The 15,112-nt window shown below is 37.5% G+C and overlaps 1 protein-coding gene across 2 annotated transcripts in view; it reads left to right on the forward strand.

The window, feature by feature from the left end:
* EIF2AK4 (eukaryotic translation initiation factor 2 alpha kinase 4) overlaps positions 1-15,112 on the forward strand; it is an 86,335-nt gene that overhangs the window by 47,750 nt on the left and 23,473 nt on the right. For both annotated transcript variants that reach the window (XR_001597787.2, XM_016152190.2), the window contains exons 18-26: positions 602-681; positions 3,625-3,726; positions 4,968-5,021; positions 7,277-7,513; positions 8,757-8,832; positions 9,248-9,369; positions 11,696-11,745; positions 12,678-12,846; positions 14,210-14,326. Coding sequence is in view for 1 of the 2 variants with exons in the window: in XM_016152190.2 (XP_016007676.2) it covers positions 602-681; positions 3,625-3,726; positions 4,968-5,021; positions 7,277-7,513; positions 8,757-8,832; positions 9,248-9,369; positions 11,696-11,745; positions 12,678-12,846; positions 14,210-14,326 (1,007 nt within the window). In the remaining variant the exon portion in view is untranslated. The remainder of the gene's footprint in view (positions 1-601; positions 682-3,624; positions 3,727-4,967; positions 5,022-7,276; positions 7,514-8,756; positions 8,833-9,247; positions 9,370-11,695; positions 11,746-12,677; positions 12,847-14,209; positions 14,327-15,112) is intronic.

Consider the following 15,112-nt stretch of genomic DNA (forward strand, 5'->3'; position numbering starts at 1 on the left):
CAAAAAGTTTTTTCCTGCCCTTTTATTTATTATTACTGTTATTATTATTTACTTATATTGTGATAACACATTTAACATAAGATCTGCCCTCTTAGGAAAATTTTAAGTATACAGTACAGTTTAAATTTCTTAATCTGAAACCTGTTTTTTCATTCGTAAGGATTTTATTATAAAGCAAGTTACAATTATTCATGAAATTAACAAAATTTTGGAAATCTCTTTTTTTTTTTTTCACTATTAATTATTATTTAGAACCCTTAAGAAATTAGAGCTTCAGTTAGAGTAATTGGCTCCCTTGGATAGATAGTTACACTTTATCTGACCCCACTCGGTAATGTGCGGTTACCTCATGACCTGGGCCACCTCACTTCTATCTGGTACTGCCTGTCCTCTGCAACAGTAATGATATCCTGTGTGGAACAGAGTGTGTGGCCATACATGACTTAGCATTAATTGCTTGGTGAAATGCCCACTACTTCTTTCTATGAATAGTGTGAACAATGAATAGATCATGACACACTCTTAAGAAACCTTTTTAAAATTTGCCTTATATCTGAGTCCTATTATTGGAAAGCCTTCTTCTCTGCCTTCTTCTCTGCAGGTCATTTGACTGGTATGGTTGGCACTGCTCTGTATGTGAGCCCAGAGGTCCAAGGAAGCACCAAATCTGCATACAATCAGGTAAAGCGGAAGCTTTTGGGGGAGAAGGAAAGGTCTCAAGAGTGAGACAATAGTTAGAATATCAAGGCCATTGCATTTGGGGTTTAGTTACCAGTTGAAATAGAAACATTTATTCACTCGATACATATATCCACATGTATATTGAGTGTCTGCACCAAACAAGACACGTGACAGAACAGTGACAGAAGCTAGCATGGTTGCTGCTGAAGATCTTATAGTCCCTCCATCTAAAGAAGATTTGAACTAACCCAGGTTCGGGTCAGGGCCCAGGAATACAAGGAATAAGGCAGTCTAATAACAGGGAAGATGTCTTATTCCAGTCCTCAGGGAGTTGATCCATTGGTGGATGAAGCAGATGATAAACATATAAAAAAATAAAAGAAATAACTACAAATCATGATAGGAGCTAAGAAAAGGAGTCCAGTGACCAGAGAACAATAAGAGACATCATCTTTAGATAAACCAGAGAAGGCCTCCCCAAGAAGATGGCTTTTAGGATAAAGAAGGGGAAGGGAAAAGCCATGCAGAGTGTGGGGTTGGAGCATGCCTAGGAGGAAGGGGTGAAGCAAAAGAAGTGTGCATAAAGGAAAGATGGTGACAGCTAGCTTGGCACATTTAAGATAGTCAAAAAGAAGGTCCATGTGGCTACAGCTTGGCGAGCAATGGGTAGAGAGGCATGAAGTGGAGCTGGAAAGGAAGGCAGAGGTCAGATCGTTCAGGGCTGGCTTAGCCAGGATAGGGAATGTGCACAGGGAGCCACTGAAGGCTCCTGAGCTAAAGACTTCACTCTCGCTGTTGACGGAGGCTTTGCAGAAGTCCATTTGGAGTGGCTGAAAGCTGGAACCAGAGTGGTAGCAAGTGATATGGGCAGAAATGTGCTGATATAAAATACATTCGGGTCAGGGGATTGACAGGTTTTCGTAGTGGCGGGGTATGTTGGGTGAGAAAAAGGAGGGAAAACAGGACATTGCTTAGGTTTCTGCCTAGAGCAGCAGCAGGGGGCGGGGGCGGGTGGAGAATAGTTGACTGAGATGAGGAAACCTGAGAAAAGACGTGGCAGAGGAGGAAGAGAAGACAGCCGGAAAATTATGTTTGAGATGTGTTAAGTTTGAAATGCCTCATGAGAGAGCCAGTTGGAGATGTCCAGTAGGCTGTGAAAGACTCAAAACTCGAGTTCAGAAGAAAAGTCGGAGTCAGAAGTATAAATTTGAGAGTCATCAGCACACAAATGGGATTTAAAGCCATGAGACTGGGTGAGCTCACTTAGGGCAAGAGTGCAGAGTTAAATTTTTAAAATATATTAGGCAGGCAATTCACATCAAAGCATATTTTCAGGCAATAGAAATACAAGCCTGGGTTTTGGTTCTGACAGGGAGCCCTGGTCAGTGACAGCACTGAGACAGACCCAGTGATCGTGAGGGTGTGGGAAGGTGGATGTGCAAACACCATGGGTGTGGGAAGGCACCTTCAGCGTCATCTTTCTAGTTTGGTTTGGAATAGCATAATGAAATTCTTAGAAGGGCTGTACTCTTTGGTCCAGAAGTTCCACCTTTTGAAATCTATCCAAAAGAAACAGCCAGGGATGGTCCAGAAAGATAAATGTGAAAGTGATTCGCCACAACATTATTTATAACAGTGAAAAACGAATCAGTTTAAAAGTAGGGTATTGGTGAAATTATGGGACTTCCACATAATTGAATACTATGTCGATAAAATCATATTTTAGGATGATTGTTTTAGAAAAATGATATATTGCAAAAGTCTCTGTATTAAGGGAATAAAAGTTACAAGAATAGTGTGGTTCTGCTGTTATACTGTGTACATGTCTGTATACATATAAAACACAAACAAGCATATTTTAGACATCAGTAGTAACTATGCTCGAGTGGTGGGATTATATTTGAGTGCTATTTTATTGGTGCTTTTTTGTGTGTTCCACATTTTCTATAGCAAACACGTGTAGGAAATGCCACAATGAGTGTTTGTTTTTAAGACTTTGGAAGTCACTGCTGATAATTAGGTTCTACTAATGCTCGAATCCAAGTTCATTCAAGAGTTATTCTTTCTTTCTTTATTTTTTTAGGTGAGGCAACCCTTAGTTGACCTTACAGATTATAAGGATCTTGTCAGTTCACAATTCCCTATTTTTTTATTTTCTTTTTTACACCTATAGCACCTGGGCTTCCTACGCAGTCTCCCATTCAAGTACTAACAAGGCCCAACCCTGCTTTGCTTCCGAGATTAGGCAGGATTGGGCTTGTTCAAGGTAGTTTGGCCGTAGACAAGAGTTATTCTCGAAAGTGGCTTCTGTACCTGTGTGCAGTTGCCATGAGCTGGCTTCCCCTCAGCCAGCTGTGCCCAGCTGCCTCGGACACATCGTCTTCTGAAAGTCATCTTCCCCCCGGCAGCTCCCTCCTTGACACTCTACACTGGCTTATTTTTTTCTTCTTTACTTGCATTTTCATATTTTCATATTTTGTTAGAGTTCATCATATGATCTTTCTGTTGTGCCATTCTTCCATCCTCAGTGGTATGGCTTTGCAATCAATGGCTGATCTTTGCTATTAACTGCAGATTTTGGTCTGTGTTTCACTTTTGAGAGGATTAGTGAAGATGCAATGCAAATTCTTATGATAAATCACAGTTGTCCTCGCTCTTTAGTGATTCTTCCCAGTGTTTGGCCAGTGATTTTCTATATCTGTGTATATAGCTAAACTGGTTACAATTAATTTTCAAGAAAAATGTTGAGAAGTCGTGCCAAATATTTTACCTCATCTGTACTTCATACCTATACTTTTTTAGAAGAAATCAAATTTTTTCCGGTGTGGCTCATTTTTCACTTATGCAAACTTTGTTCCAACTAACAGTGCTTATGCTCTAATTGCCTGGTAAATTACACTTTCATACCAAGGCTCTCTAAATGCAGTTTTTTTTCCTCCTCAGAAAGTGGATCTCTTCAGCCTGGGAATTATCTTCTTTGAGATGTCCTATCACCCTATGATCACGGCCTCAGAAAGGATCTTTGTTCTCAACCAACTTAGAGATGTATGTATAAGACTTTTTTAATGCATGGAAATTAGAATTCAATGCAGGATATCTTTCTGGTATTTATAATACAGAAAAGGTGATCCTGTTATAATTTTCTGTATTTTTAGTAAATGGAAATCTACGTCTGCTTACATACCTTCAGTGATAAGAAACTTTCCCCATTTTGTTTATTTTTAGAAATCCTCCTTGGAGAAGTTGCTAAATTATAGTTACTTTTTAAAAATTATTCTGAGAGACTTACACTTAATTTTGAAACACAGGAGGAATCCAAAAATTTTGCACAACATCAATACAGTTACAGCAGTGGGAATGGGTTATAAGGATGATGAAGTTAGTTTTAGAAGTTAAAAGTTCCAGCCAAATGGACCTGGTGTAGTAATGCCTAAAGAAAACCATCATGAACAGAAGTTAAAAGGGGTCGGGGGAGAAATATCAGCCACTTGAATATTTTTCGGCAATAAAGTTTCCATTTGTGTTCTTGGAATTCATCCTCGCTTCTGTGATTGCCCAAACTAAAAGAGACTAACGTTCACAATGTGTGAGGTCAATGATACTCATTAGAAACAACACTAAGATGAGGTGGAGAGTAAGGTTTGGGTGAGGGCAATTTAGATTTACATATTCATGTGGAGGAAGAGCCTTCCTCTTCCTTCCTTAATGAGAGCAAAATAGTGTTTGGAAACCACTTATATTACTGCCAGTACATCGTGGACAGCTGTGTTCATAAAGTGCCCTTGCCTTGGCATGGAATGGTCTTAGTTATATCTTTGATGAAATGTCTTTTTAGTCTAAAATGCCTGTTTGTTCCCTCATTTCTAGAATATCTAAACTGTGAAGTTAATGTTATGATTGAGGTCCTGTTTACCAGAAAAGTGAGAACTTTTGGGGAAATAAAGATTTTAGTGTTAATGTTTTTCTCTTACTCTACGTTGGTGGTTTGGTGTTTTTGCCTTTTTTCATCTGTATGTTTAATAAAACTACCTTGTTTTTCTCTGAAACAATTTGATTTTAAAATACTTTGTCCTCAGATGAGGTGCTTTCTGTTACCTAGACTGTCATTTGGGTAAAATTTGTATTAAAAATAATATGGAAGAACAAGTGTCAAGAAGGTATCACCTCAGCCTTCCCTTGTTAGCAGATTTTCATTTCTCTATTCAATTTTCTTACGTTGATGAATAAATGCTTTCACTGTGGCAGTCTGCCAAGCACTTGCTGATTTGAATATAATATTCTTTTAGCCCACTTCCCCGAAGTTTCCAGAAGATTTTGATGATGGAGAGCATACAAAGCAGGTAGCTTTTTGATATTTTAATTACTGTCTTCACTCTTGGATTTTAATTACTGTTTTTCTTCTTTTTCAATTAGTAATCTTCTGCCACTCATTCTGTTTCCTGGGAACAATGTGGGGGAAAAAATCAAAAGATAAAGCACTTAAAATGTTACTAGGCTTGAAATACACCATAAAAAATGTCAAGGATTGGCATAGAAAATTAACAAACTACAGAGTTCTTTTGTGTAGTTCATTGTGCTTTCGAAGTGCTATTTAGAACTTTGGCTTGGCTGTTGGAAAAAAGAGAATGCTTTTACAGCTCATTGTTTTTAGAGAAAGCTTGGGATTTTTAAGAAAAAATAACTTAAAACTATAATTTTGTTCTCTTTTGTGGTTAAAGTAGCTCACATTGTAAAGGGAAAGACTGGACAGTCTAATTTTACAGTATTTTAAAGCAAAATAATTTCTCCTCCATGCTATAAATATCTGAGTGTGTATGTAACTCATGTCATAGGTTAAAATAGCAACATCCAGCTAAAATGGAAGTAACAATTAGTGAATTTGTATACTGTACTTGTGGCATGCATCTCTTCTTAGTGCTGATTTTTTATCTTGGCGAAGTATTTTGTGTTTAACACTCTTGTTATATGGAAATTTATTCCTTAAACTGACTTTCTTAACAGTTATAATCTAGGCAAAATCCCTTATTTAAATTATTAATGTCAAGAACAAAAACCTAGCTAGCAAACATTACATTAGTTTGATATTTCTTGCTTATTGGTTATATATCTGGATGGACAAGTCATTTAACTTTTCCAGACTTTAATTTTTCTCATCTGTAAAATAAAGGGATTAAGTACCCTTTGTTTATATATCAGCACTAACATCCTATAACTGTAGCATTTTATATGACATGGCTAGTTGGGCCCTTTCTGCCTCACCTGTTGAATTAGTGAAAACCATTAGAAAATACATTGAGTCCTATTTCTACTTTTTTTGTTAGTTATTATCATTTTTTTTGAACTGGGTCGTTTCCTGTGTTTCTGGATGTCATAAGTAAAATGTTCATTTCATAGCCTTTCCCTATAACAAGGTCAGTCATATTCAGTATTTCCACATGTTGGCAGCTGTGGTAGCATATCAACTTTATTAAACTACGAACACAAGAGCAGCTTTACAAATGATTTCTCACGATGATGATTGTTGTCCGTCATAGATACTTATTAGATACCCTTGAGCATTTGCATTTGGACTGTATAAAATTGACACCAAAGCCACCACAACAAAACCACAACCACTACCACCTCCCACATCACAGTCATTGTTCTTTATCTGAAAGGAGGCAGCGTAGAAAATGTTCATAGACTGCATGTGACACAATCTTTGCTACACACAGAAATTAAGCAGTATAACCTGTTTGCTGAATAGGGTATTGTTTTAACCAGTTTAACTTAACATAACTTTTCATAAAAGTCATATCATGTCAGTTCCTTTCTTTACATGGAAAGCTATTACCTGAGTTTTTATTTTAGCCTAAGATGGGTATGAATCAAGGGGGAGGGGAGATCATATATTAAAAATATATAATTAGAAAATGCTTAATAATGTTCATCTAAAATTGAGATTTTCTGACCTCAAATATTCCATAACTCCTTATACATCCTTATTATAAACAAGAGAATTAAGGAATCATCATGGAACCTTTCAAAGGTTTAGATTGCCTTCATATAGTTCCCTGCTTAATGAGGTAGTAGCTATGAAAGTATGATAAAGAGTAAGATAAATCAAGGGCATTCTAGATAATGATATCAATACAGATAGCATAAATGGAGAAGAAAAAATTAAAAAGCTGTTTTCACTGCTTTAAGGATTCCAGCAGCTACTACTCGTAATTTTTACTAAAATTAGTCATCTAAAGGTATTTGTTTTATGTTCTCATGTCTTTTTCAATACAGTATTTTGTGTGTTTGGAAGGCCTAAGTTCTGCTTCTAAATAGTTGAGTTGAGGATTTTTTGAGTCATTTATGACAATAAAATATAAAAAGGGCATCTGCCTTTTAAGAAATGCTCATATTACATTGTTGTACAACTCTGTGGCCATAATGAAGTATAGGGGGGGAAATGACAAATTCAGAGATTTCAGAAATTAAAATGCACCACCTAAGTGCAAGAAGTGTGGTGTCTTTTCTTTGACCTGAAGCAACTACCACTTGTCAAGAGAATTCCTGAGCATCATCTGTTACTTCCCATTACTGATGTGCCTGCATCTTGTTACAGAAGTCTGTCATCTCCTGGCTGTTGAACCACGATCCAGCAAAGCGGCCCACAGCCACAGAACTGCTCAAGAGTGAGCTGCTGCCCCCACCCCAGATGGAAGAATCGGAGCTGCACGAGGTGTTGCACCACACCCTGGCCAACGTGGACGGGAAGGCCTATCGCACTATGATGGCCCATATCTTCTCCCAGCGCATACCCCCTGCCATCGACTACACCTATGACAGCGACATACTGAAGGTGGGCCTAAGCCAAGCTTTGAATGAGAGCTTAATCTGGTTCACAGAAGGATAAAGTCAGTTCCTTATTCTTCATGGATTCCTTTAATGTAGCCAACACAAATTCTTAATCTGGGGCCTATATATGCAAAATGTATGCATGTACATTATTATGATAGGAAGAGCCCCACTTTTATTCATTTAACTTGAAGAAATTTCTGACCCACCCTCACCTCACCTCCATCTTTCCTCCCATGAGATGAAGAAGCAGTGCTTTAGAGACTTAGCCCTGGCCCAGCTCCCTAGAGCTGAAAACATTTAGCCAACTCAGATGTAGATCAGGTAGTTAGCCGCTCCCAATGTTGGCTGCACATCAGAATCACTTGAGATGCCCTTTGCCAATACAGCCACCCAGACACTGCATCCATTTTAATGACTTAGGATCTCCACGTGTGAGGTACTTCAAGAATCCATTTAAGAGCTTCCAGGTGGAAGCCTTCAACATTTTCTTTAAAAAAAAAAAAAAAACCAACAACTACAATCTGAAGCAATATAGCAAAATGTTAAAATTAGAAAAAGCTGGGTGGGCGAATAATGGGTGGATGAATAACAGATTTTTGTCACATTATGTTTTATGTTTCTGTATGCTTAAAAATCTAATTATAAAAGAGAACTAGAGGAAGTAATGGCAAGATTTGTGGAAGATCAGTCTAGATTTCAGGGGCCAGATTTTGCTGTCTGGCAGTATTTAGATACAGGATTGAATGTAGGTGTTTTATTTTTTGTCTTTTTGTTTATCTGTTTCTAAATTTTCTCTAGTGAAATAGTACTGCTTTTATAATAAAAAAATGAAAAAGAAAGGTCTTTACAAAATATGTAAATGCCATGTGGCTTTCAAGGGGCCCACTGTGAATCACCTTACTATGTGAGAAGGGGTCTGATGTTCTTAGGGTTTTTATTGTTCCACAGTATCCCTGAGGGTCCTCAGGAAGAATGTGCATATATATGACTAGCTCTCTCAGAAAGGCATGTATCAACGTGGTTAAGATCTTGGACCTGAAACGTAGCTGGCCCTGCTCAGGCAGGATGTTTTGCAAGACACGTGGTTTCTTCTTCCCTGAATATACCCAAAAAGGGTATGACTTGTTGAGATCTCTTTTGTGATCCTGAGAATAAGCAATATTATGCTGACTGCAAGCCACAGATTAATATTTTAAGGGATCCCTTTGATTAGGTTTTGATGGCATTTTACTTGGTCATTTTAGGGCAGCTTCTCAGTTCGTACAGCCAAGATACAACAGCATGTGTGTGAAACCATCATTCGCATCTTTAAAAAACATGGTATGTTCTTTTTTAAAAATTATATGCATTCTCAAAAGAGGTTTTTTTCATTATTACAAAGTACTGTTAATGGATTTGGGTGCAATCATATTTTACCTTTAAATTCACAGTTATAATAAGCAACTGATCATGTGAAATTTAAGCTTATTTTTACAACTCATCTTGTTGAGGAGAAACAGATTTGACTATTACAACCTTGCTACTAAAGTACAGCTGGTTTGTAGAGTCAGAAATCTGACTTGATTCACAAATTTAACCTTAGGCACCTTCTCCATTGAGAATCAAAAATAGACTAATGATGATTGCAACAGTCCCAGTAGAGATTACTGCACTGTCAGGTTTGTGTTCATTTTAACTTGCCTTCTAGGAAGAATGAGAACTTGATGATCGGTTATTTTTTTCTGATTTGGTGTAGGAGCTGTCCAATTGTGTACCCCTCTACTACTTCCCCGAAATAGGCAAATATATGAGCACAACGAAGCGGCCTTATTCATGGACCACAGCGGGATGCTGGTGATGCTTCCTTTCGACCTGCGGGTGAGGCTGAGAATACTCTGCTGACAGTTCCGATGCCATGTCTGGTTACAGGGGTGACACATCTGTTAAAAGATTACCCACACCATTTTTTTTTTCTAAACATATCAAAATGTCACCCTTAGGAAATGTGTTCTTAAGGAAGTTATCAGGGTGAGAACTTTACTGGAATTTAGTAAATGGTTGATGCTGTGTACATTCACTTTGCTAATAGCACAAGTACTTTTAGCCCTAGACACCAGAACCTTGCATTGTAGGTGCCGTGTCTATACCTCTGTGTTGAGTTCTGCCGAGAGACTGTAGCAGGTTAACACAGACAACTCAGACAGTTTTTTTCTTTATTTCCTGGCAAGATCTTCAGTAATTTCCTAACACTTTAGTGTCTAGAACAATTAAATTATTGTAACTGCAAGTGTCTATGCTAATTGGGTACGCTGAATTTTGCTGGTGCTTGCTTGCTTCTTATCCCCAGGGTTCCCTTTTTCAGCAACAGTCTTACCAGCCATTCACTTGCACAATGTTGGTTGCCCATCTGTAACACTGTACATTCATATGATAGACAAGAGTTTAATACCCCTCATGTACAGAAAGCACTTAGAAGTAAAAAGAAGAGCAAAGGATATAACCAGGCAGCTCTTAAAAGAGAAAATGCACAAAGCTGATAAACTTCTGAAAAGATGTTCAGCCTCACTAATAATGAGGAAAAACAAGACAAAAGTATCTCCACTTCACCCATCAATCTGGCAAAAATATTTAAATTAATATCTGGAGATGACAAGCATGTGGGAAAATAGGCACTTTCATATGTTGCTGATGGTAGTGTAAATTACTGAACCTTAGAAAAGTAATATGAAAGTATTTAATAAAAAAATAAAAATTTTATATACATACTATACTCTTTGAACCAGCAATTCCACTTTGAGGAATTTATTAAAGAAAATAAAAATATATTGGTGTATGCATATTAAAACAGTGTTCACCATCATATTATTATGACAGTCAGAAACTGGAAACTGCATGTTCATCTATAGGAAAATGGTTGGATAATTTATTATGGTATATTAAGGAGGTATAAAATCAAAGTACATACACATTTACATACATCCATATGTATGTTTAATCTGTAGAAAGGTCCATGGTATATTATTAGCTGGAAAAAAAAAGCATTCAAAGAGAATTCTAATATCCCATTTTTATTGAAAGAAAGAAATGTTTAAAAAAAAAAAAACAAATGTATGCACAAGGTGCCCTATACGTTTGCATCACCTGGTATGTGTAAATTGTAAAAATGCTCTACACGAGTGTGAATGACCACACACACTAGCTGTTTTATCACCATAGAATGAAGTGTCAAAGATTAAATACACTGAACGTTTGACTATTTTTCTGGAGGAGATATGGAATCAAGTCATTTTCTTTTTTATATCTATGTTGTACGGCTTATTGCAAGAACATATTTTGCTTTTATGGTTTAAGGAAAAATTCCTTCCATATTCTTGGCTTATGTTTTTCTTTAATTATAAAGTGATATGGGATTATTTTGAGTGAGAGATAAATAACATATTAGACATTTGGGCTCTGTTGAAGGAAAAGGTAGAAATACACATATTTACATAGCTATACTTAAAACTGGCCACTGCTTCTCTAGACATTAAGAGACTAAAGTATAGATTTTTAAGTATTGACTTCCTTTCTATGAGCTGATAGTCTATTCCAAAAAATAAAAAGTAATTATGTTTTGAGAATTGGACCTATTAGTTAATGATGCTATCAGATCACTTGGGACAATATGAAAATGGTTGTGTAAGTCGTAGTGATTATTAGTGGGTGGTTATTAAGAATTTCTCCTAAGACATTGATAGGCAAACCAGAAAATTCACCATAATTGATAATACTCATTTCGATTGCGTTATCATAAATGACGCTTTTTAAAAGGTTTACAGGTAACCAAATAACTTGCACTGATTTGGATTTGGCACAATAAAAGTTGGCCAAAAAAGTATAAAAGTATATTTAACTAAAAGCATATTTAACTAAAAGCATGTTTAACTAAAAGTGAATTTTTCTCAAACTTAAAAACCAAAGAAATACTACAATGAGTACAGTCGGTTTTATGTCCGGCAGTGGGGTCTCCTGCTGACTGACACACTCAGGAACTGTTCAAGGAATGTGAATGGTGACCAGGGCACAACTTTGTGAATGTACTAAAAACCACTGAATTGCATGCTTTAAAATGATGAACTTCATAGTAAAGCTCTTATTAAAAAAACAAAAGGAATATGCTAGTTGGCACATCTTGACATTGACCTTTGAAACTTTATTTTTCCAGGTTCCTTTTGCAAGATACGTGGCAAGAAATAATATATTGAATTTAAAACGGTAAGAAATAATAGGAGTTTCATTTGGTGGATGTAGGAAAGAAACCCAGGTGAATGTTTTCTGTGATACTCACACAGTAAAGAATGTAGGGTTTAAAGCATTGATCTTGGAACACAGACCAAAAGCCGAGCCACAATAATCCTTTCTATAAGGTGATGAGGGCAGTCCTCCTCCTCCCTAGAAGGAAGGTAGCATCAGGTAAGTGTCCTGAAGCTCTTGCAGTCTATTCTGTGACTTCTGTATGTCCCCAAGCAACATAACTGATTATTTTCACAAATGGCGGCTTGAAAAAAACATCTGGCTATTATTGATCACAGGTGGCCCCTTTTAAAACTTAATTGGCCAATGGTCCCTGTATAAAAACTGCCTACACAGATAACTGAACAAAAACTGTGTGTAGGGAAGTGGAGTAAAACCAGCAGGAGTGTAAACACTAAGGAGCTCCAGGCACTTAGCAGGTTTTCTATACATGCAAATACAACAGGGGTCTAATACTGAGGTCTTCATAAATTGGAGCAGTATTATTGTCAAAGAGGCACCCTGCTTTGAAGGTCCTTGCCTCAAAAGAAATTGGAGCTCTTTGCATGCTTTTATTCTCAACTACAAGTGAACAATTAATGTTCATAATCCTAAGGTGTGAGTATCACCATGTAGAAGGTAAGCACCTAAGGTTAAATAATTTTTTGTGTATTAATTTCATCTTCATTTCTGACATTAAAAAAAAATGAGCCCCATAATTTAATAGTGGGAAAACTGAGGACTGGAACCTAGATCATGAGGTACGACTGTTCTGGGCAAGTCTGTCTTTAAACTTTCTTAGTTATTCCACTGATTAACTTTCACATTTGTTACTTTTATCTTGTTCAGCATTCTCTTATGCATATTTGATTCCTGTAAGCATTAACCTTGGAAATCCACGTTTCTCTCTCCAGATACTGCATCGAACGTGTGTTCAGACCTCGCAAGTTAGACCGATTTCATCCCAAAGAACTTCTGGAATGTGCTTTTGATATCGTCACCTCTACCACCAACAGCTCTCTGCCCACTGCCGAAGTCATCTATACAATCTATGAAATCATCCAAGAGTTTCCAGCCCTTCAGGTTCTTTTCTGTATTCTGAGATTACAAAGTTATGCTGCTAGAGTCCTTTACCAAATGTCAAGGGAAAAATACCAACTACAGCAGCAGTTCCCAACCTTTTTGGCACCAGGAACCAGTGCTCCTATGAGAATCTAATGCCTGATGATCCGAGGTAGAGCTCAGGTGGTGATGCTAGTGCCAGGGAGCAGCTGCAAATACAAATGAAGCTTTGCTCACTGGCTGGCCGCTCACCTCCTGCTGTGTGTCTCAGTTCCTAACAGGCCATGGACCAGTACTGGTCCAGGCCTGGGGGTTGGGGACCCCTGGACTACAGAGCTGCCCCCCAGTGTGTGCTGGCAGTAATTCACATTTTTACTAATGCAACTGAAAACAGTTTAATGATGTTGCTTTTGAGGTTTGCCTCAGACTCTTACCTCTGCTTCCACAGGAAAGGGTTTTGTTTTGTCTCTTTGTCTTGTTTTGGGGGAAGGGTGGTGTTTCCTGCCCATTCTTCCAAAATACAAGAACTTAGTCTAAGATTCCTAGGATGCTTTTAGCTGATTCATACCCTGTTCCAAACCCTCAGCGGTTTCCTCCTACACCCAGTCTCTCAACTTCCCACCTTCATTTTTTTCATCATGTTTGCATGACTACTTCTAGCACAACGGGTTTGCTTTCCTCGGGCCTTCTTTCCACCGCACACACATGCCCTGTTCACACCCACCACGGTGCTGTCAGTCACATGTTCCATTGTCTTGAAAGACTCTTTCTACCCAGCGATGGTTTGGGTCCTTTCTCCCCAGGAACCCTGATTACTCTCTCATGGATGGGCTGGCCACCTTTTCTTTTCAACTCTCACAGACAGCACTTGAGATGAGACATCACCTGCTTTCTTGAGTTGTGTTCTTGTTAGATATCCAGTCAGAGGTTGTGCTGTTTAGGTCAGAGCCCATGTGTCTACATTTCTGTATGCGCCACTGCACCTAGCTCAGCACACAGCTCATGACTCTCAGTGCTCATAAATTGGCTTGTATGAACAAAGGTAACAAACTGTTCTACCAGCCTGTGCTTATATGTTAGTTACTATTAGACCAGATCCTTTGTTCCTTTAAATCTGTGTGAATTTGCTTAGGCTTTTTAGCATAACCGAAGGCCAAGGTATTTTTGACGTGTTAATAAAATGTTAAATTATATTATACTATTTGACTGCAACAGTGTAAAAAGAATATATATGAAAAAATAAGCTAAAAAGCAATATGCTAAAATTCAGTCTTTGTATTCAATCCTTCCATGTATGAAGGATGGTTAATTGGCGGAAAGAGTCTAGATTTGGTCATGTACCTAAATTACTTTTATAATGAAAATATTTTTTTTGGTATCCTAGGAAAGAAATTACAGTATTTACTTGAACCATACCATGTTATTGAAAGCAATACTGTTACACTGTGGGATCCCAGAAGATAAACTCAGTCAAGTCTATGTTATTCTGTATGATGCTGTGGTAAGCATTTAATTACTTTGACTAGATACTGAAGGATAATAATGATTCCTGAGCATTTTCTTACTGATGTAAGCATAACACTGAATTGGGAGTTTTATCTCTTTTCCTTATTGCTATAAGGTAAAAGAACTACTTCTCTTTGATTATGTCAATAGTTAACAAATATTAGGTGAGCTTTTATTCTGGACTTATACTACTAGTGATCTCCAGGGTGTTTGTTTTTTTTAAAAAAAAAATTCTGATTTGATAAATTTGAATTATGTTACTCCATTTGTAAGATAAGGTTCTTCATTAACCTACTCTCAGGGCAAAAAGTCAGTCCTGATACTTGCCGATAATAATGACCTTATTTGAGCGCTTGCGCATGTGCCCAGCATTATTGTAAGCTCTTTACATGGATTAACTCACTCCATCCTCACAAGTGCTGTTATTATACTTACTTTACAGAGGCCAAGAAAAGGGAGTGTTAATACTGAGAATCAAAGACTTATGCCCTGCTGTTAATTTTTCTAACCAGCCTGTGCTTATCAGTAAAATCCTTTATAGATTTGGATTAGTTAAATTGGGGAAGAATGGTTTAAATATCTGTTGGAGCCTCATTTACCACTCCCGTCCTGCAGGAGTGGGGCAGCAGCGCCTTCACTTACTCTTCTTACTGAGCCACATTGTAGTATTTCATTACTACTTAGTATGTGTACAGTTACTTTATAGTATGTGTGCAGAGCTTGAAGGGGAAACATTGAAAATTTTAAATAGTGTTATATTATGGGGCTCGCATGAAGGCAA

Source organism: Rousettus aegyptiacus, unplaced genomic scaffold (assembly GCF_014176215.1).
Source record: "Rousettus aegyptiacus isolate mRouAeg1 unplaced genomic scaffold, mRouAeg1.p scaffold_m13_p_3, whole genome shotgun sequence".
NCBI lineage: Eukaryota > Metazoa > Chordata > Mammalia > Chiroptera > Pteropodidae > Rousettus > Rousettus aegyptiacus.